Genomic DNA, 21,202 nt, shown 5'->3' with positions numbered 1-21,202 from the left:
CGCAATACCCGTTTTAGATGCATGCTGATCACATATTCTGAACTACAATAAAACTATTTAAAGATAAGGCTACATACTAAGCATATGAAAATAACATTGAACAGTACCTGTGCAGGGTAATTCTTTTTACAGCATAATCACAGTCATCCACTTTGTTTCTTGACTCAAAAACAATACCAAACCCTCCTTTACCCAGGACTTGTACATGGTCAAAATCTGAGGTATATCTGAAAACCAAACAACAACTGTTTAGAATAACACAATACAAAACCCTACTATAAGCAGGAGTTATATATGCTCAAAATCTGAGGAATATCTGAAAAAAACAAAATACACTTGTTTAATAGATCAACACAATACAAAATCTTCCTTTACCCAGGACTTACATATTGTCAAAATCTGAGGTATATCTGAAAAACAAAAGACACTTGTTTAGACCAACACAATACCAAACCTTCCTTTACCCAGGACTTGTATATGGTCAAAATCTGAGGTCATATGTTTACATACCTTGATACAAATTCTTCTGTTTTCTTTTCTACAACATCTTTGCTGTTGCCGTTTACATCTTCCAAACAGTTTGGTTTCTACAATCAATAACACACATCAAATTTTTATCAATTTGTATAAAGCATCCAGTTTTATTATTTGCTTGCCATCTTTGCATACGTTGTGTTTTGAGTTTCAAGGTTTTATAAAAAAGCAATGATACAGGTTATAACCAGCTAGCACCTATAAATGTTCACCCAAAATTTGACTTGGATATCATATGTATTCACAAAAATAACACATTTAGGGCCTAACATTCAACTGTGAAAGATACTATAAACAAACTTACATTTGGGTGTAAAATATTAATTTAAGGTAGATCAGGTGTCTTTTTCTGAGCATCCCTTCTGGGCATGCTGCAAAAATACCTTTTTTTTTTAAATATTTTACCAAGTATCATTCAATATACAACAAAATACCAAAAAACTTGAAATTTAAAGATTAAACTATCAAAAGATTAAGTGTCATAAAGTATATTTAAAATTTTCAGAAAAAAATCCTTTTAAAATCAAGGGCAGATAATTATACTGAATTTGAAGGACAATTTGTGTTTTTTTGACTTTTCAAGAAAATAAGGCCCATGACCCCCTATTTTTATTTGATATTTCAAAAGTATTAATGAAAAGCAATTCTCTCATCGAATTTTAGCCAATTCAATTGTTTAATGTTTCCTTGATAAGGAAAAATTAAGTTTCCCCTATATAAACATTATCAAATAACCCAAATTTCATTAATTTCAATGTATTTTAACAAAAAAACAAGGTCTGTGACCCCCAGTTTTTATATTGAAATTTGAAAGAACATTGACCCAGAAGTTTAAGAATCAAAGCACTGTAAGCGCTGTAGGCAGTTAACCAAAAACCAAGGCAAACATAATTATGAAAACTGTGGCTATGTTGCTTCATTTTTTTTAAGATTTAAAAGAACAAACATTAAACATTCATATATTGTGCATTTATGTTCATTTAATGAATTAATTATTAAGGCAAATAATTCATATTTTATCAAGGTTTTCAAAAGCAACGCATATATCAAGTATATTTTTCATGGTCATGTGTCTGCAGTGGTACAAGTTCGAAATGATTGCAGTTGTTCTAGTTGATAGTTAACGTTGGTATTAGTTGACTGTTAGTAGTTCAAGTTGACTTAGTACGAGCTTGTAATAGTATGCATGGACTTGCTTCCCTGGAAAGAAAACTGAGTGTGTGTTCTACAGTGCAAAAGTTATGAGACACAAATCAGACAAATGTTTACTACTACGGGGATCAAAGGTGAGGTCTGACTGACCTGCCCATAGTAAATGTAAATGACCCCCGCCTTCACCCCAAGTCCATGATGTCTAAGTTTGGAATAAAATGACAGGTGATTATAATAAAGTTGGTCAAACACTCTTGGGCTTGAAAGATATGTTTTCTTTAAAATGAGCCATATTAAAATGAAATTTTTTATAGAACCAGAAATTATTCAAAATATAATTAAGGTAAATTCTTTAAACCTACTCATTTTTGCATCAATAAAATTTTATAATAAACAAGAAATAATTGTAACAGAATGCTGTTACGAAGTCTCCCAAACAAAGCTGCCATAATTATTCATTCCCATGGTCGCCTGACATTGGGCAAAGTCTAGTACACATTGATTAGGTCTAGTAAAGTGATATGCATATGTGATGCCTATGAGATTGACCTTGTATGTCATTCAAATCTGTTTGAAATGACGAACAGGAATGAATATGGTTTAAGAGTTGGTATCTCAAACTTTTACAAGTTCTTAAAACACACACAAGAGGGGATGGGGTGACCTTAGGGACTAACCCTATATTTCATTTGATTTTTTATGTTGTCCCATACATGAATATATATATGGTTTAGGGGTGGGGATCTCGACCGTTATCAAGTTTTCAAACAGGAGGGGGTGGGGTGACCCCAGTGACTTCCCCTATATTTCATTTGATTTGTTATATTGCCAAATACATGAGTATATATGGTTTAGGGGTGGGGATCTCATCTGTTTCCAAGTTATCAAACAGGAGGGGGTAGGGTGAACCTTAGGACTCTCCCTATATTTCATTTGAAAAGTTCTGCTGTCCCATACATGAATATATATGGTTTAATTTAGAGGTCGGGATCTCGACTGTTTCCAAGTTCTCAAACAGGAGGGGTGGGGTGACTGCAGGGACTCCCCTATATTTCATTTGATTTGTTATATAGTCCCATACATGAGTATATATGGTTTCGGGGTGAGGATCTCGACCGTTTCCAAGTTCTCAAACAGGATGGTTTACAGTGACCATAGGAGCTGCCCCTATATTTCATTTGATTTGTTATATTGTCCCATACATGAATATATATGGTTTAGGGTGGGGATCTCGACCGTTTTCAAATTCTCAAACAGGAAGGGATAGAGTGGCCCCAAGCACTCAACCTATATTTCATATGATTTGTTATATTGTCCCATACATGAATATATATGGTTAAGGGGTGGATCTCGACCGTTTCCAAGTTCTCTAACAGGAGGGGTGGGGTGACCCCCAAGGACTCCCCCTATATTTCATTTCATTTGTTATATTGTCACATACATGAATATGTATGGTTTATGGGATCATTATTTTTTTGTATGCTCCAATGAACAAATTATGTCTTTAAGAGAAAGATATATACCTACATATTACACACAAAATCCTTCCCAATTGAAACTTACTGGTCTATTATCACACTGTAACGTGCCACTGCTAACAAAAGTGTGCATGTTTCTAAGACATATTGAAAAAATATTTTCATAATACAAAGCATGTTACAATAACTTCATATCCACGTTGCAATTAAGAATTTTGCAAACAAATCAACCAACTATGGTTTATTTCAATTTTATTGTATGATATCACTTATTTATTTATTGTGTGTCTTGCTTGTAAATGTATAAGTATATATGTAATTGTTAATGTATAATTGTTATCCTCATGTAGCACCATACGTGTGCTTAAGTTTAAATAAATTGTCTTGTCTTGTCTTGGGATCTTGACCGTTTCCAAATTCTCAAACAGGAGGGGTGGGGTGACCGCAGGGACTCCCTCTATATTTCATTTGATTTATTATATTGTCCCATACATGAATATATTTGGTTTAGGGGTGGGGATCTCGACCATTTCAAAGTTCCCAAACAGGAGGGTTGGGGTGTCACCCCAGGGACTCCCCTGTATTTCATTTGATTAGTTATATTGTCCCATACATGTATATAAATGGTTTAGGGGTGGGGATCTCGACTGTTTCCAAGTTCTCAAACAGGAGGGGTGGGGTAACCCTAGGGACTTCCCCCTATATTTCATTTGATCCCATACATGAATATATATGGTTTAGGGGTGGGGATCTCATCCGTTTCAAAGTTATCAAACAGGAGGGGGTAGAGTGACCCAAAGGATTCCACCTATATATCATATGATTTGCTTACATTCAGGTATCATAAAATCTAGTTGCACTATTTGCGAAAACAAAGTAAGAAACTTCCAGCTATGTTAACTGACCCTTCAAAATTGAGAAAAAAATTAAAGTAATATGTTTACACTTTAAAAGCATCTTACATGCATTATCAACATTTATCACTGATAAAGAAGATTTATACTGTCACCAGGAACATATATATTGTTAGATATACTGTTCCCAGCTGTCACATTGTATTGGATTTTGACATTAAAATTTGTCAAAAAGTAATTTTGAGTTTCTGTATCAAATATTTTTTGCTTTTTCTTTCTTTTACATATATCTTTTGGTTTCCATTTCTAGTGTTTATATTTATTTACCATGCATAGATGTATTTTGTCACCTGCCTGAAATTTTTTTTTGTAGTTGATCTCCAAAACCCGGAATTACCCTTATCCGCTTCCGGAATCGGACCCGATATTGTAATTGTCTATACGGCATCCATTGTTTTTCAATGTTGTTTTTGTCAGTCAGATACGATTTTACACATTACTTGTAGGCGATTATCTGTATAAAGCTAGCGGTTGAACAAAATGAACATCGCTGTCATGAATAATAAAGATGAAAATACCTTTTGAGATCGTTTATTTAGAGACTTTGGTAAAAAGGTTTGCAAAGTTATTTTTAATTTTCTTTCAAGTGAAAGGTCCGTCGGGCGTAGCTAGTAACCAAGTCGAGAGTCCGATTGCAAAAGTGGAAGGTTGCGGACCTCGGACCACCGCTAATTTGAATCCCTGCCTCCAAATTGAAAAGATACGAAAATTTCGTCTTCTAATTTGAAATTGCCGCCAACAGCATGAACAGTCGAACTTATTAATAGACTACTGACGTAGTTGTAACACGTATTGACGACAAACAATATTCCTACGACTTTTGCCATTTGGGAAATCTAAACTACTTGTCTTTAAAGATTTTCGACGATTAAATATTTCATACAATTATTCTTTGACATCTTAGCCAAAAGCACAGGGGATAATAAACTACATAAGGATTCCTAATGTGCTCTACTTCCTATGTGCAACTTCAAAACTTTTGGGTGGTTCGACGATCATTTAAGGTTTTTTCTGGTAATATTTTTGTAATCCAGAATTAAAAGTATGAAAAAACTATTCAATTAGTTATAAATAACATTATATCCAGCTAGATAATAACAATGGCACGTATTTCAGCATTTATTGGGTAGAACACAAATCTAGGGTGCTCGCATAAGGCAGCTTAACTGCCTAAAAATCTATTGTCGAACATTAAGACACCCCAGCTCAGGGCTTCCAAAATTTCCTGACGACAGCCGGACATTTTTCAAAGAAATATTTTTGACGGTCAATGATCAGCTGGATACTTAAATGTAACTGAGAGGATGCATAAATTGATATATGTGTCTAAATAATTAGTAGTGTTATATGCAATAAAATTATTTATAACTGTTTTGTTTTCTTCATTCTAAAAATAAATAAAATATTATCCTCGGTATTGTGTCATTTTTCTGTGTATCGTAATACAGTAACCATCATTGCATCAATCAGCTTCAGTACCTGACTGTTCTCATGTTTTTGTTTCTGTTTATATAATCTATCTTCTCTCTGTGAGTACTTAACACTTTGTAAATTAAGGCCATCTTATTTGAAACTGTTGATGTTGGCTTTAATTGCAGTACAACTTGATCATCAATACACGTGATACTTTTCTTTTTGTGTATTGATTACCTGACCACGTGACTTTTACAACTGATGCGGTATTTATAGATAACATTGAGGAGGCCCGATGAAGGATATTGTTTTAAACAGTGTAAAATCTACTGAACAGTGATAACATTTTTCTTTGTACAATTTCCCAACCTGATTTAGAAAATAAGGAATAAATAAAAACATACTCAGTTGATAAATAATTTAATGAATAACAACATGATATTTTATGTAAGCATATAACAACAATAAAATGTCAGAAGAGCACAATGCTGACAAACACACGCAATAAATATTACAATGAGCACATTGAAAAGAAGCACAGATCACAGCACAAGATTAGAGTTCATTTAGTCTAATTAAAGATTTTACATTCATGAGCTTGCTAAATGCATTGTTCTGATAAACATGGCGGTTACGAACGGATTGCCATTTGCGGATAGCAGGAACAGGGTCAAAGTCTTTAACATCTACACCTACTAAGCTTATCCTCATAAGTTGATCTAAAGCGTCAATACCTAGACTACACCTTAGTCGATCATAATTCCCACGGCGGGACTTAACTTTACGTCGGACATCACCTCTTTCTCTATAACATCGGAAATTGTCTGAATAAATTCGGAGCAGGCATTGTTCTCTTGATATAATTTAGAAGTGATCACGGCACCATTTAACTTAGTTAAATCATTTATTGACTGAAATTTGTCCATTGGTTTTTCCTATATATTTTAGTAAATTTTCCCCTTGAGAGTACCCCAGTATTTAACACGATGTACAGTGTTAAATAAAATAATATATATCATACTTATTCATTTATAAATATCCTTATTTGAAGAATAACTTTTAAATATCAGGATACTTTTAAAACTGAATGCTCATTTAAAATAATATCTATAAAGCGTAATTAAATAGGATGTTGTTCCATACACGCTTACATGTTTGACCTCGTTTACCGGATTACCTTTATGTACATTGTTATGCATCATTAATTCTATTGATAAAGATAAGCTAAGGACACCTCATCAAAGGTAACAAACCTGTAATAAGTGAATGATTTATGGCTTCAATATAACTTATTCAAGGGATAATTGTTTGACAGCTTGTTGTTATTTAAATAAAAGAAAACATGTTTTTTCTACTTTTTATTGATGTACACAAACTAAAGACCAAGCCGTACATTTATGTACCCAGAGGATTAGACTAACTGAGACACTTCAAAGTATCTGAAATATGCTGCTTCTGTTTTATTAAACCCAATTATGACCGAAATATCTTTGTGAAATAGATTGCCACAATTATAAACTAAAATGCCCAAACGGACATGCCCAAAGCCCCAAACGGACATTTTTATCGATCGATAGTTGGTAAAAATTGAAATGACCTTTTCATGAAAATGCCTTGAATAACAAAATGTGGCACACCAAATCTATTTGACCGTTTGAGGCTGAGAGCAGCCGGTCTTTTTATGAAAGTTTCGGTCAAGTCCGGAATATATGACCGTTTTGGAAGCCCTGCCCCAGCTACCTTAAATATCACAAAACGTCCAGATGGTTTAAAAAACTGGGATCTTCTCTTATATGAATACATGAGTCAAAGTTTGAAATTCATTAATATGAATCGCAGCAAAATCAATTGAAAAGGACTAAACATGAAAAAAATGTTAAATCTCCTAATATAGTGATCTAAAACCTATTTAATACATGTATAGTTAATGTAATACCACAGTCTATAGTCTTTTTAATCATGGATCTCCCACTATCAGAACAGTATGTTAGTTTAATACATTTCAATTATCAGTTATAAATTTTACCTTCAATAGGTCTTAATTTCTATTCTTAAAGAAAATTCAAACTGATTAAGGGCAATTTCTTTTTAAATGTACCGACTACATACCTTAATAACAATCAAGCCTTGTTTGACTGCAACTTTGGTCAGAAACAGATGGACAAATACAGCAAAAAACATACTGAACACAAGAACTTCCTTCCTGCAAAACAAACATTAATTAAATGTAATATATATATGGTTTATTTTTATCCAAAATGTTTAGTCCTTTAATTTTAAGAATTTTATTATGATGGCAGATCTTTAATGTGACAGTTTCCGTTAGATTTATTTACAAACTTCCCTATGCTTGAGGCAATTTAGTTCTTGATATATTTTATGAAAACTGGAATTGAAGACCATATGTTGACTTCTGAATGTTGTATATTTTTTTTGTAATTGGGTTGCTGTCTTATTGATATTCAACCAACATCTTCTTTATTCAAATAGACTAAATAGATCCATTCATATTCATTGTTTGCCATCAATAAACACAAGCCAACAGACAATTTTTCCCATGTTGCAGCAGTTTCTGAGAGCTTAAAATTGTTTATTTGACACTGATGTAAACAGTTAACTTACCAGTATGACCAGAACGACTGTGTGATGTTAACCAACATATCTGGTTCATCTGTACTGTTGTTTTCAGGACGATCTTCTGGTACAGAAAACATAAATTCTGGATATAAATAATATCCATCATCTAAAACAACAAACAATAGAATGCAAAGAACACAAAATATTCTAGACTGTGAGTTTTCTGTAATACTTAAAAGAATCTGAAACAATCTGTTACTTAAGTTATGGAGTATTCAAAATTTTGGATATCAACAACATGTTTGCAACATACTTCATTTTATTTATCAGCTTAACGTTTCTGCAGTTAATTGAAGAAATATAGAATGATCTTCTGTTGAGAGTGAGTCAAATTATTTGTCAACTCAAGATAGTTAGATATTAGATTTTCGAGATGTTAAAATTTAAATTCAACTATTGAGTGGAAATAAAATATTTTACCTGATGAAAAAACAGAAGAATTTGTCTTCCCTTAGTTTTTCAGTTTTTCTCGTGAAAAACTGAACAACAACAGTGTTGTTGCTTATAAAATTACCAATAATGTTACATCATAATGAATTAGCTACTTATCTCAGCATCTAAATATACTGGTTTATTTTGAGAGAAAATTTAACCCACATGCGGTTTACATAAAAAAATTCAACCATGGATGATATGTGTTTAAATTTATTAACTGATGAACTAAATGAACTTACTGTACTAATTGTTAAAATTCTTAAATATTCCAGGAATTATTGAAGGCCTAACTGTTTTTACCAAATGAATAGTTACAAAATTAAATATGTCATTATTTCTTGAAAGATTCAATGTACTTACCAAATGGATAGTTGTATAAAACCATCCCAGTCTCTTTAGTTTGTCCTTCTTCTAACAGTGGTACTTCTTTGTTTTTCATCATAGGGGTTCTAGATGGTGCTGTTAAAAAAAAAGAACATTTTCATTATGTCAAGTCATTTTTAATTTATATAAAAATCAACTGAAACAATTTCCAAGCAAAACAACCTAATGTTTGATTAAAAAAAAAATAATTTGAAACAAAAATAAATTCTTATCAGATCATTTTGTATCATCACAATTTTCTATGGTCTTTCTGGGTGATAATTTTTCATCTCATTCTATTCGACTGAGGTGTATTTTTCTCAGTGGGATAGAATGAGAATATCAAGATGACACAAGCCCAACATCATTGTTTTTTCATAGGAAAATTGCAATAAACAGATTATCTATATTCTTTCAAACTGGAGGAAGTTTCTTGGCTACATCACATCTAAGGATTATCTCCCATCAATGAAATTGAAGCTGGGAAACTCCCTTCTCCTTTTTAAAACCATAGAAAATCTACAATTCTACATTTGTATAATATTAGGGATATGTTTCGAGTATGTATCTTTTAGAATAATGACATTTACCTGAAGCTAGATAAGGCTTCCATGTGACCCTGGGTACATTTCTAGTAGGATAATCTCCATGGACAACTTTAGCCATTTTTTCCTTCATAGCTACTGATGGCTGTACATATAATTGGTTTTGATGTTTACCTACAGAAAAAAGTACATTTCATTATTAAATTTTCTACTCCATAACTACTAGTTATACAGGGAACAAAAGCTATTGCTTTTAGGGGTTATTTGATGTTTCTGCTTTTTATCAAATTTCATGGATGATTGAAACTTGAATTAGAAGATAAGCCAACACCAAAGAGAAAGTGCTCAAATCTATCACACATGTAAAGTTGATCGGATTTGTTAGGGCTATTCAACAAAAAATGTGTGTGTGTGTGTGTGTAGGGGGGTCAATCTGTCCAATCTATCAAGGGGTGATTGATTTTTTTCTATTTAATCTTTTTGGCATAAACCTAGTTCTATCCCAAAGCTGAACAACTATACAAATATTTCAGCAATATTTTGTACCATTAGACTCAGTAACTACTGACTAATCATTCACTGGATTTTACTTCTATGTTCCAATTCTAGCAATGACACCCATGATGGTTGACAGACAGGATCACAAATTTGAAAGTACACTCTCTCTATCAAATCAAAGCATCGTTGATGTTGTGATCCAGCCATATTCATAGCTAGTCTGATATTCTTTCTGACCATTCTTTTTTCTAAATTTTTTTCTCTTTTCATTTCCAATCTTACTGTAAAATGTCTATGTTATTGTCCAAAGGTAGGGAATTTCGCAATATTGAAGCAAATATAGATATTTATACTGATCTTTTAATTTCAGACTCTGTCAGATTTTATTTTTGACCAGAATGGAAAGGAAAATCATCAAACAAGTAATATATTTTGTATATGCCATTAATAATGACAGGTTTAATAATTTCCAGAAAGAGGCCTTATTAATGCACTTTCTCAACAACAAAAATTATAAAAAATAATAACTATGTTTTATCTAGACTGGTGTTCATTCTTCATTAAGAAAAAATACATTTCCTGTATTCAAATCTGAATGTACAAATACCTAATGCTGAGATATTTCCAATTACTGTCAAATAGCAATATAATGGGATATAAATGTAAAACAAACAAATAAATTTTATTGCAGAAAATGCTCAGGTAAGAATTATGCAATTTTGTTAAATATTTCAACCAAATTTCTGATAATTGTAACTAATTAATTAGAACTTGATTATTGACTTATGTCAGATGATAATGGCACTGATTTTACAAGTAAAATAAAATTTGCTTGCATTTTTTATACATATTCTTTTCATTTTAAGTATTTTCTTTGAAAAAAACAAAACACATCAGATTAATCATTCAGCTAGCTAGCAAAATTAACAGAATATTTTAATGTAGTGTAGATCAAAATAAATAATACATTTGTAGGTTTACTATTGAGGTCAAGAATGTGTGTATTCAGTTAGGTGTGTAATAAATTGTGTCTATTTAATTATGTAAGAGGTGATGAGATATTAACTGTTTTGAATTAAGCCTGGGGTTGTTTCTAATTAATACTTATTTGAAAATCATGACAGTTAATAATCATTCTGACTCTTACTTGCCTATGGAAAGAATTGGAGTAATACCATTTAAAAAAAGTGTGGGAATCAACTTAGATATATTAATACACATGTTGACCTACATTTCATTGAACAATAATTTACACAAGCACAAGATACTAATATAATACTTTAAAAATTCTTATCAACTGATTCAATTGATGTACAAATACTTTTTCAAATTAATTCGTAAATAGAAAATCATCATAAATTTTGATTTAGAAAGGAATTATATGCAAGTGTATATCTAAAATAAAGTCACTATTCGACCAATCTTTTCTTAATTTAAGGGCAAATAACATGTCAAAAAATTGCAGTTGATGATTAAAAGTGTGTAGAAAGTTTCTGCAAGTCATAAAAACACATAATTAGTTTCATGATTATGTCTTCAACTTAGTATTCTGCACCATCTCCAAAACCAGAGTGATCGCATAGATCCAGCATGGCTGAATCAAAAACGAGTGAATATAAGTGTTACCAGTGATTAAAAAATAATAAGAATGCTTCATGAAATAACAAATAGTATGGTGAGTGTATAGTCATTTCATGACACAGGAAATCATTCAATGATTTTTTTTTTAATTTTAAAAAGCATTCCAGGTGGTTTAGAGCAATAGACAACTTTCGAGTTCGATGCATTTCCGTCAAAAACTCTGGTTTTAATGAACATCATTCGTGCGTTTAGGGGCATCGTCACTTCCGTTCCAATGTTGAGCAAGTGGTTGGAAAACCATAATGCTATATTGTACGAATTATTCGGCAAATTAAATTCTCATAATTGACAATCAGCACTACTGTCATTAGGGAATTGTGATTAAGTACTTACAAAACAAACATTATTTCTAGTTTATCCTGCACAATGACGATCACTAAGACGCTTGATGAACGTTAATAGTGCAGGGATACAGGCGATCCCCTCTATCTGGTAAATGACGTCATAAAGGCGCGCATAATTGATGAGTTTTTTCCGGTGAAGGATGAACTCGAAAGTGGTCTATTCTCATGGGTTACTTACCTACATACAGCAATGGCTCAGGAGAGGGTGCATTTTGTGGTGGTTCAAAAGAAGACATTGCAGGTACATGTTGATTGTCAAATACACTGATTGGTTTAAGTATACCATTCCTCAGTAGCCAAGCATTTGCTACAGGGCTAGTAAACTAAAAAAAATCAACAAAAAGTTTACTACACTGTCAAAACATACAATGTGTAAGTTCAGGAATTCTTTTTTGTTCTTAGAAAATTGAAGGACAGCAGTTGCAGTGACCATCTGGTTCTTATAAATTAAAAAAGTCTTTCAGAAGCTCTATACTGAAAAGAAATTTACTTTGTTTCAGTAAAATGCCTAACTACTGTCAGTTTACTTTTCTCAAAAGCAATTTTTGAAACATGCTTAAAATTTGATTTTGAGGTCATCACTGACTATTTTATTCTATGGTGATCATTGACTATTTGACCTAATGGTGATCATCGACTATTTGACCCTGTGGTTTTGACTATTTGATACAGTCATCATACTTTGGTGATCATTGAATATTGGATATTCTAGTAATCATTCATAATTTGATTCTGTGGTGATCAGTGACATTAACTCTGTGGTAATTGTTCCTAATTTGATTCTTTGTGATCACTGACTATTTGATTCTATGGTAATAACTGACTATTTGATTCTATGGTAATCACTGACTATTTGATTCTATGGTAATAACTGACTATAAATAAATCGATGATACTGTGTCAACATGAAGGTTGTTTTTTATAGACTTCAATATAATACCTTATGTTTCCAACTGATAACTTCAATGTTATCAGAACTCAGTCCAACAACAAGACCCTCAGGAACAACTATCTTAAGTAGGGGTTCAACTTCAATTTCTTCTTCCTCTGAATAAAAAAAAAGGAATTTTCATAAAAATTGTCTTAAAAAATAAACAAATGTTTATCATTTATTAATGAAATTGAATAATTCTTAGAACTGTTTACTAACAAATGTTTTCTGTTGCTAGGTTGTTGTCACATTTTATTTTACCTAACTTAGTTTTTATTCATACAAGTAATGCTTCATAAGATATGACTTTACCATTAGCTGGACAGGTAACAATCTTAACATCATCGTCATAATCCGTGTCAACAGGTTTGACTGGTTTAATGTTGGTCCCCGGTAAAAATTCCAGATCATGTGATCCTACGCTGAAGTTCCATCTACAACAACAATGATTCTTTTTATTTTAACATCTTTATTATGACATGTAAAATTATCTCCCATTATATTTTTTGTTTTTTACAAGTTCAGATCATATGTTTTCATATGTCATATCATATAATTATGTTCTATATTCTTTTTTAATAATTGTAGAATCACAGTCCATTCTAAAACTAGATGAAAAAACAGAATAATACAAAGGATACTTCAGTTTAATGTAAAATGAGTGTACACTTTTAACTGAGCAATTAACATATAACTTTATCATATGAATATCACAAGAGGAATAATATATATAACGAAGCCAGGTTCTATCACAATGTTCAACTTTAATTCTTGGTGTGAATGGGAACATTAATACACACTATTACTGGCTATCAGTACTGCAGATTTAATCGGTAACACATATCAAAATCTGCTGTACATGATTGTAAAATACTTTTACGGCAACGGTGATCAGAATGATAGAATATAAAATCTGCTGGACACGACAGCAAAAACAATTGTTTTGGATGGCAGTCGGGAACACAGATCCTATTGTATCTGTCATAATTACTCTCAGTAATAGGGGTGCTGTTCAAAATTTAAATTATGTTCAAATATATAAATGCATTTTTTCCATTAAATCATTCTGATGATACATGTACCTTGGCCATATAACTTAATGGTAAAAAACTATTTAAAAGATATTGACTTGTTTGGTAAAGTTCAATAACAGCAGTTCTTCAACATAACTTACTTTTCCATTCCTACTCTAGAATCAACTGCTCTTACAGTTTGTGTATTTCTAGTAACTACAAGGACATCTTCCTCTTCCGTTACCATGGAATCACCAAATGTATGACAGCCATGAGCACTGCATGTGTACTTCAACTATAGTAATGAACATATGATACTACAAGTACACAAAATTTATTTATACATTCGAACTATAAAACGTAAATTCACCATAAATTCTTTTTTTTATGAGTTATTCATAGTATGACCATGACTTTTTAATGTTTTCTACAAGCATGTTAATATCAACATGCATTGACTTGTAAAGGTCACAAGGCAGTTTATTCAAGAAGATCTTGGCTAAAATATTTTCAAACTAAGTAAATACATTAACAATGTTTCCCTTTGCAAATTATTATATTCTATATCATCTATGTTTCATATACAGAAGAGTTGTTGTTACCTTGCAAATACGATTATCATATCATTATTACACAAGAGTGCACACGCTGAAATGTCTCGCCTTCTTTACTAATCATTGATATTATGTTGATAGTCCTAAATATAAAGCTTTATTACAACTGTCACATAAACTTAACATTAACCAAGTAAACTAAACATTGACCAATGAACCATGAAAATGAGGTCAAGGTCAGATGAACCATGCTAGGCAGGCATGTACAGCTAACAATTCTTCCATACAACAAATATAGTTGACCTATTGCTTATAGTTTAAGAAAAACAGACGAAAACACAAAAACTTAACACTGAGCAATGAACCTTGAAAATGAGGTCAAGGTCAAATAAAACCTGCGTGACTGACATATAGATCATAAAATATTTCCATACACCAAATATAGTTGAACTATTGCATATAGTATTAGAAAAAAAGACCAAAACTCAAAAACTTAACTTTGACCACTGAACCATGAAAATGAGGTCAAGGTAAGATGACACCTGCCAGCTAGACATGTACACCTTACAATCATTCCATACACCAAATATAGTAGACCTATTGCATACAGTATAAGAAAAACAGACCAAAACACAAAAACTTAACTATAACCACTGAACCATGAAAATGAGGTCAAGGTCAGATGACACCTGCCAGTTGGACATGTACACCTTACAGTCCTTCCATACACCGAATATACTAGACCTATTGCTTATAGTATCTGAGATATGGACTTGACCACGAAAACTTAACCTTGTTCACTGATCCATGAAATGAGGTCGAGGTCAAGTGAAAACTGTCTGACGGGCATGAGGACCTTGCAAGGTACGCACATACCAAATATAGTTATCCTATTACTTATAATAAGAGAGAATTTAACATTACAAAAAATCTGAACTTTTTTTTCAAGTAGTCACTGAACCATGAAAATGAGGTCAAGGACATTGGACATGTGACTGACGGAAACTTCGTAACATGAGGCATCCATATACAAAGTATGAAGCATCCAGGTCTTCCATCTTCTAAAATATAAAGCTTTTAAGAAGTTAGCTAACGCCGCCGCCGCCGCCGCCGCCGCCGTAGCCGCCGCCGGATCGCTATCCCTATGTCGAGCTTTCTGCGACAAAAGTCGCAGGCTCGACAAAAATGTATCATAAATATCATTACTAAGATAGTATCTAAGAGTTAAACAATTAGAGGTATTCTCAGGTGTGACATCAATAGCAGGCCACAAGATAATACAATTTAGAGCTTGCCACATATTTCTGGGCTATGTTCACTAATTGCAGCTGTATGGTGACCTCTGTTTTGTTTTGATCAAATTTTATTTGTCAGGTTGCTTTCTCATGGATGTTGACCCCACATTTCTTCTTATTCATATCAACATAAAAAGGTTTATGAATTATCTCCCTTTAAATAATTCAAACAGTCTTCAATAAGGTGAATAGTCTAGGTGTTGCTTACAGTTTGTGTTCTTCCATGTTTAGGGCATAAATAGCAGTGGGAAAAGTTAACCAAAATGCACTGGTAATTTGTATGTTTAATTTACATTAAAGAGAAAGTCACTTATTGTACAAAATACACTGGTATCTTTTTGTTCAATTTTTTTCTTTAGAAAACTTACAATAAGTTTAAAAGAAAATGAAATCAGTTTCAATTTAGTTTTTTTTAAACTTTTTTATACCATTTTGAAAGAATGGGTCTCCATATGGAAATCGTGTAAACATCAAAGTGGCGACACTAAGGAAACATTTCTTCACAAAAAATACCACTGTATGTATCAATCTTTCCTGAAATATCACAATATATTTCTAGTGTATCTTTTCACCTCCATTTAATAGTCAAAGTTTAAATCATTACCTGACCAGAAAGGGGGTCTAAACCATATGACAATAAATCTTTGCCACCAATCATAGTTATATCTTCTGTCATCTTAAACGATGAGCTAAGTAATGTTTCTGCAGAAAGGGGAACAGCCTCGATACTCTCTCCATCAAACTGGTACAAACCACCATCAAGAGATGGTATAAGACGTGTTTTCATCCCATTTCTTGTTATCTGGTAATAAAATAACATGAAGGTAAAATATACTCATGCCGTCATGGGGCATTGTATTAGAAATACCAAGTTTTAACGTATTCATTCACAATTCTACATAAAGGGTTTTCAATAAAGAATTCCAATCCATCAGGTTTACATAAATGATCAGTATAATTCATAAATTGTTTTATAATAAATTAAGCTGTTAGTTTACTCAATTGAATTGTTTCATATTTTTCTTGTCAGGGCCATCTATACGGTATTTGTTTTTTTCAATGTTGAAGGTTGACTGTTGCCTATAATTGCTTACATCTATTTCATTTAAACTGTGGTGGATAGTTGTCTTATTAGCAAGCATACCACATCTTTTTTATATGGTAAAATGTCTGATATTGATATTGAATGTCTATTCAGAATGCAGTGACAACCCATAAGATGCCAACTGACATCCGACCTTTTTACATGTAGGTATTTTATACTATAGGAAAGAATTTTGATTTGAACTGACCTCTAAGTTACCGATACTGGATGACAACAATGGTCTGGTATCAGCATCAACACTCCAAAGTATCTTGCCACTATCCTGTACATCTAATGCTGAAACTTTACCATCTAAAGTACTCACTACCATCAGAAATCTACAAGAAGTACAATAAATGATAATATATCCAGATAAAACTTGGTGAATATGTTTTTTATGGTATTATGAACATAATAAGATGATAAGTAAAAAATCGCGAATTTTCCCTTTAAGTAATTAACCTTTATCATATTGAAACATTTGTTCTCTTATACCCACAACAAACTTTACCATCTACAAAATTTACATTTCTTCCTTTAATATTAAATCCTTTTCAATATTTCATGTATTGTCGCAATTGTGAATTGATTAATACCAAATGCCAATTACTGTTGGAATGAAACAAATACAGGGCTATTGTTCTTTAATGCATCTGGTTTACCAGATTTTACAATATTATCTTATACATATTATACAAATTCATTTTTACAGGATCAGGGTAAAAACTACCCTTGAAATACCCATTCCAATCTGGGTTTGTACTTTTAAGTGTATAGGAAGGTTAATATTGAATACTGCCAAGTAAATTTATATGTTTTGGATTTCCTAGTCTGTTTGTGTCTGCCCTCAATCATTTTTTGCAATATATTTAAGTTGAGTATTACAAATGCCTAGGTTCCCCTGTCACTGTGGTATATATTGTCTATGTAAAATACTTAGGAACTTTTACCTGTAGACACATGTAATGTACCTGACTTACCTTATTTTGTAAATAATTTTATCTTAGACCAATATTTTTTATGGCTTTGTCTGACTAAGGTTACACTGCATGAAAAGTTATTTGATCTTATTTTACAAATGTATATCAACATTTTCCTTCCTATTTACAAAGCTCCAATTTTGAAGGACAAATTTCTCATTTTTAAAAATGTTCATGTAAAGTGGTGTATATTTCTATATTTGGTATTATTGAATTTGAAAACATAAATTTTTATTTATCAGGATGTACATGTAAATACTGTTATACAATTACATGTAGGCGGCACACAATGCTTTATGGTATTAAATTTAGATTAAATAAAGTTTTCAGATAAAAAAGTGTGGAGAAAAAATGAATAGATTTTGAAAGAAGTCAGGGGTTTTGATTTATACATGTAAGGTTGCATTTATTATAACATCATTTTGTTATTATTGTCAAATTTCTTTATGAGTTTTATATTACACCAAGTCACCAGAAATAATTTCATTTTTTATTGAAAACAGTTTTAAAAAAAGTCATAAGACACAAGATTCATATTTTAAAAAGAAAACATTTGTGCAATAAACAGCTGCGCCAAGAGCGCATGATAGGCCCGTCACATTTTTTACGAATAAAGTTCAATAACTTCTCAATGTCATATCAGAAATTTGTGAAAAACTAAAGGGAGGTTATCTTAATTGATATAAACCAGTAACCAAAGTTTAATGAAAACTGCTCAAAGCACTTTAAAGGTAGTGTCTGAAAACTAGAAAATCACCCCTTTTTTATGAATAAAATCCCATAACTCTGAAGTGTAAAATCTAAAATTTATTAAAATTGAAAGGGAGCTTACATCAGCAGATATAAACAATTCTCCAAAGTTTCATGAGAACTGCTGAAAGCATTTTTGAGTTGTTGTCCGAAAACTGGAAAATCCCCCTTTTTTATTAATGAATAAAACTCCATAACTCGGAAACATAAAATCTAAAATTCATAAAAATCAAAAGGGAGCTCATATCAATAGATATAAACAATTGACCAACGTTTCTTGCAAATTGGTAAAAGCATTTTTGAGTTATTGTCCGAAAATTGGAAAATCCCCCCTTTTTTAAAGAGTAAAACCCCATAACTCAGAAACGTAAAATCTAAATTTTATAAAAAACGAAAGGGAGCTCACATCAATAGATATGAACAATTCACCAAAGTTTTATGCAAATTGGTTGAAGCATTTTTGAGTTAATGTCCGACATGTTGACGACGGAAGGACTAACAGATGGACGGACAACGGTATACCATAATACGTCCCGTAAACAGGCATATAAAAAACTAACGAATAGTATTATAGGGCATATACATTTGTAACTAAAGTTACATTAGCAGTTTTTCCTTCCATTTTTAACATTGCTTAATAGAAAGTTTTGATTTTTCAACTTTATTTGTTTTGATAATGTACTTTATCTGCATGAAAACTAATTCTTGAAACTTCAAAAAATGAAAAATTAGTTTGGCCATATCTTGATGTTCCCAGTTTATCATATAGATATAACAGATTTTTCATCGTTTTTTAATGTATACATGAAGTACTTTAATTTGTTTTGCTTTAAATAAAAAATTGAAGATTTTTTGCACTGGATATGTACATGTATATCATAATCTAATTTAGGAATACACATTTAACCCTGACACATTCTGTATGTGCCTGTTTCAAGTCAGAAGCCTGTAATTCAATCTAATACAGGCTCAACAGGTCCTAAATATCTGTGACTCATTTCATAAAAAATCTTACAAGAAAGAATACTTGTAAGTCATGAACATTTCCGTATAACTTACGATCAATTTTTGTCGTAAGATTTTTTGTGAAAAGAGCCTCTGCAGTTTAAAAGAAGATATTGATCAATCTTTCTACAAAATATAATTTCCCTTTGTCCCTTTGTAAATTAAGATATTTCAGGTTCTAACTTATTTTTTGGAAGTGCAATCTTAAACTTTGCCGAAATAACAAAGAAGTATCATTAACCATCATTTTCCAGTAAGTACTGTATACATAAATACTCATTAGTCAATTATGTTTCTGTATTATACCAGAGTTATTTCAGTATTTAAATGTTAAATCCAAAACTCTTAATCATGGAATAATGATTATACTGTACACCTTTCAAAAATTAGGCTGTGCTTAAAGCACAAATTGCAGAACTGATATACATGTCTTTCCCCCAAAAAATTGCACTTCCATCAGTGCACTGTACTCATCTACATCTATTCCCATGTTTTACATTTACATGCAAGTCTTTCAAAACCTTATAAAAAGCTTGTAGGTGCTAAACATATTTCTAACAACACTGCAGGTGCTTGACATGTATGCATACTAAAGTAAAGCCAAGGTTTATAAAGCCTTTATTCTGTTGTGGGTGCAACTGTAATCTGTATGCAAATTTTGCTAAACCCGCTTGAACACATGGCTTGAGAACATGGCTTGAGCCTTTTTTCGGCATATAAGCAAAGGTAACATTGTCAATGCTCTGGTTGGAGAAGGAAAAACAAAATTTCTTCTTAAACAGAAAACTTTTATATTTTAAAATACAAACAGTATAAATTAGTCACTATAAATTTCAGTTGCAAAGACTAGTGAGACAAGGGGAGATAATTTTTGTAGCTCGATAGTGTTTTTTTTTTATTATTGTAGATTAACTGAATCTTTTAAATGTCCAATTTTGGCCATTGTTCTCAGTCTTATGATACATTTTGTAAGCATGACAGTCGACAATACCAGCATGTCTGTCAAATATGATTTACTGGGATGATGTTTTCAATTTTTGCAAACAGAAATTCTTACTTATTTAGTACTGATGGAGGTTTTGCCACACATGATGATCTTTGACCAGTAATTTCGGGTTCCCTTGGAAAGTCATAGTATGTTCCAGAATCTGCAGATCTCAAAGTGTCAATATCATCCGCGGCTTTGATGCAACTGATCGTATAAAACAGGGCTCCAACCGACGTAGCAAACCAAATCATACACGAATTCCATCGTTTGCTTCGTCTTCTTCCCATTTACAATACAAAAATCTGATGCATTTATATCTGACGTAAGATAATCTGTTGAAAACAGTCCAAGTGTTTACACCGGAAATGAGATCAGCTAAGTCGACGTGGTCAAAGCGACACTTCCGATTGTCATACGATTGGTTTTCCCCTAATCTATTTATAACCAGCACATGATATCAAAAAGTAACAAACATAGCTAATGCTTGTCTATCAAAGTTACACAATTATGTGTTTCGATTAAAAACAAACATTAATGCAGGACAAACGACATTTCTGAACAACCCTGATAACGGACAACTAATTTTATTTCTTATGAAGCGTTCCTTTTAATACTCATTTCAAGGATTTGTGTAGTAAGATCTTACTA

At 31.9% G+C, this 21,202-nt stretch overlaps 1 protein-coding gene across 2 annotated transcripts in view; it reads right to left on the bottom strand.

Annotated features, from left to right (window-relative positions):
* The window catches only part of LOC127735898 (eukaryotic translation initiation factor 2-alpha kinase 3-like), a 30,178-nt gene extending 9,235 nt beyond the window's left edge, over window positions 1-20,943 (bottom strand). Inside the window, exons 1-13 of one of the 2 annotated variants that reach the window (XM_052246319.1) lie at window positions 20,624-20,943; window positions 17,040-17,169; window positions 16,352-16,549; window positions 14,060-14,193; window positions 13,198-13,319; window positions 12,895-13,001; window positions 12,133-12,277; window positions 9,517-9,645; window positions 8,924-9,022; window positions 8,114-8,234; window positions 7,601-7,694; window positions 511-587; window positions 108-227 (exon numbers count right to left, since the gene is read on the bottom strand). In XM_052246319.1, coding sequence (XP_052102279.1) covers window positions 108-227; window positions 511-587; window positions 7,601-7,694; window positions 8,114-8,234; window positions 8,924-9,022; window positions 9,517-9,645; window positions 12,133-12,277; window positions 12,895-13,001; window positions 13,198-13,319; window positions 14,060-14,193; window positions 16,352-16,549; window positions 17,040-17,169; window positions 20,624-20,841 — 1,694 coding nt within the window. In that variant the 5' untranslated portion in view covers window positions 20,842-20,943. Of the gene's footprint in view, window positions 1-107; window positions 228-510; window positions 588-7,600; window positions 7,695-8,113; window positions 8,235-8,923; window positions 9,023-9,516; window positions 9,646-12,132; window positions 12,278-12,894; window positions 13,002-13,197; window positions 13,320-14,059; window positions 14,216-16,351; window positions 16,550-17,039; window positions 17,170-20,623 lie in introns of those variants that run through there. The other variant, XM_052246320.1, reaches the window with a different exon arrangement.
* Between the last annotated feature and the right edge of the window lie 259 nt (window positions 20,944-21,202).

The sequence above is a fragment of the Mytilus californianus genome, unplaced genomic scaffold, assembly GCF_021869535.1.
Source record: "Mytilus californianus isolate M0D057914Y unplaced genomic scaffold, xbMytCali1.0.p SCAF_3, whole genome shotgun sequence".
In the NCBI taxonomy this organism is placed as follows: domain Eukaryota; kingdom Metazoa; phylum Mollusca; class Bivalvia; order Mytilida; family Mytilidae; genus Mytilus; species Mytilus californianus.
Note: the sequence above shows the minus strand (reverse complement) of the source record. Positions and strands in the feature narration are given on the sequence as shown.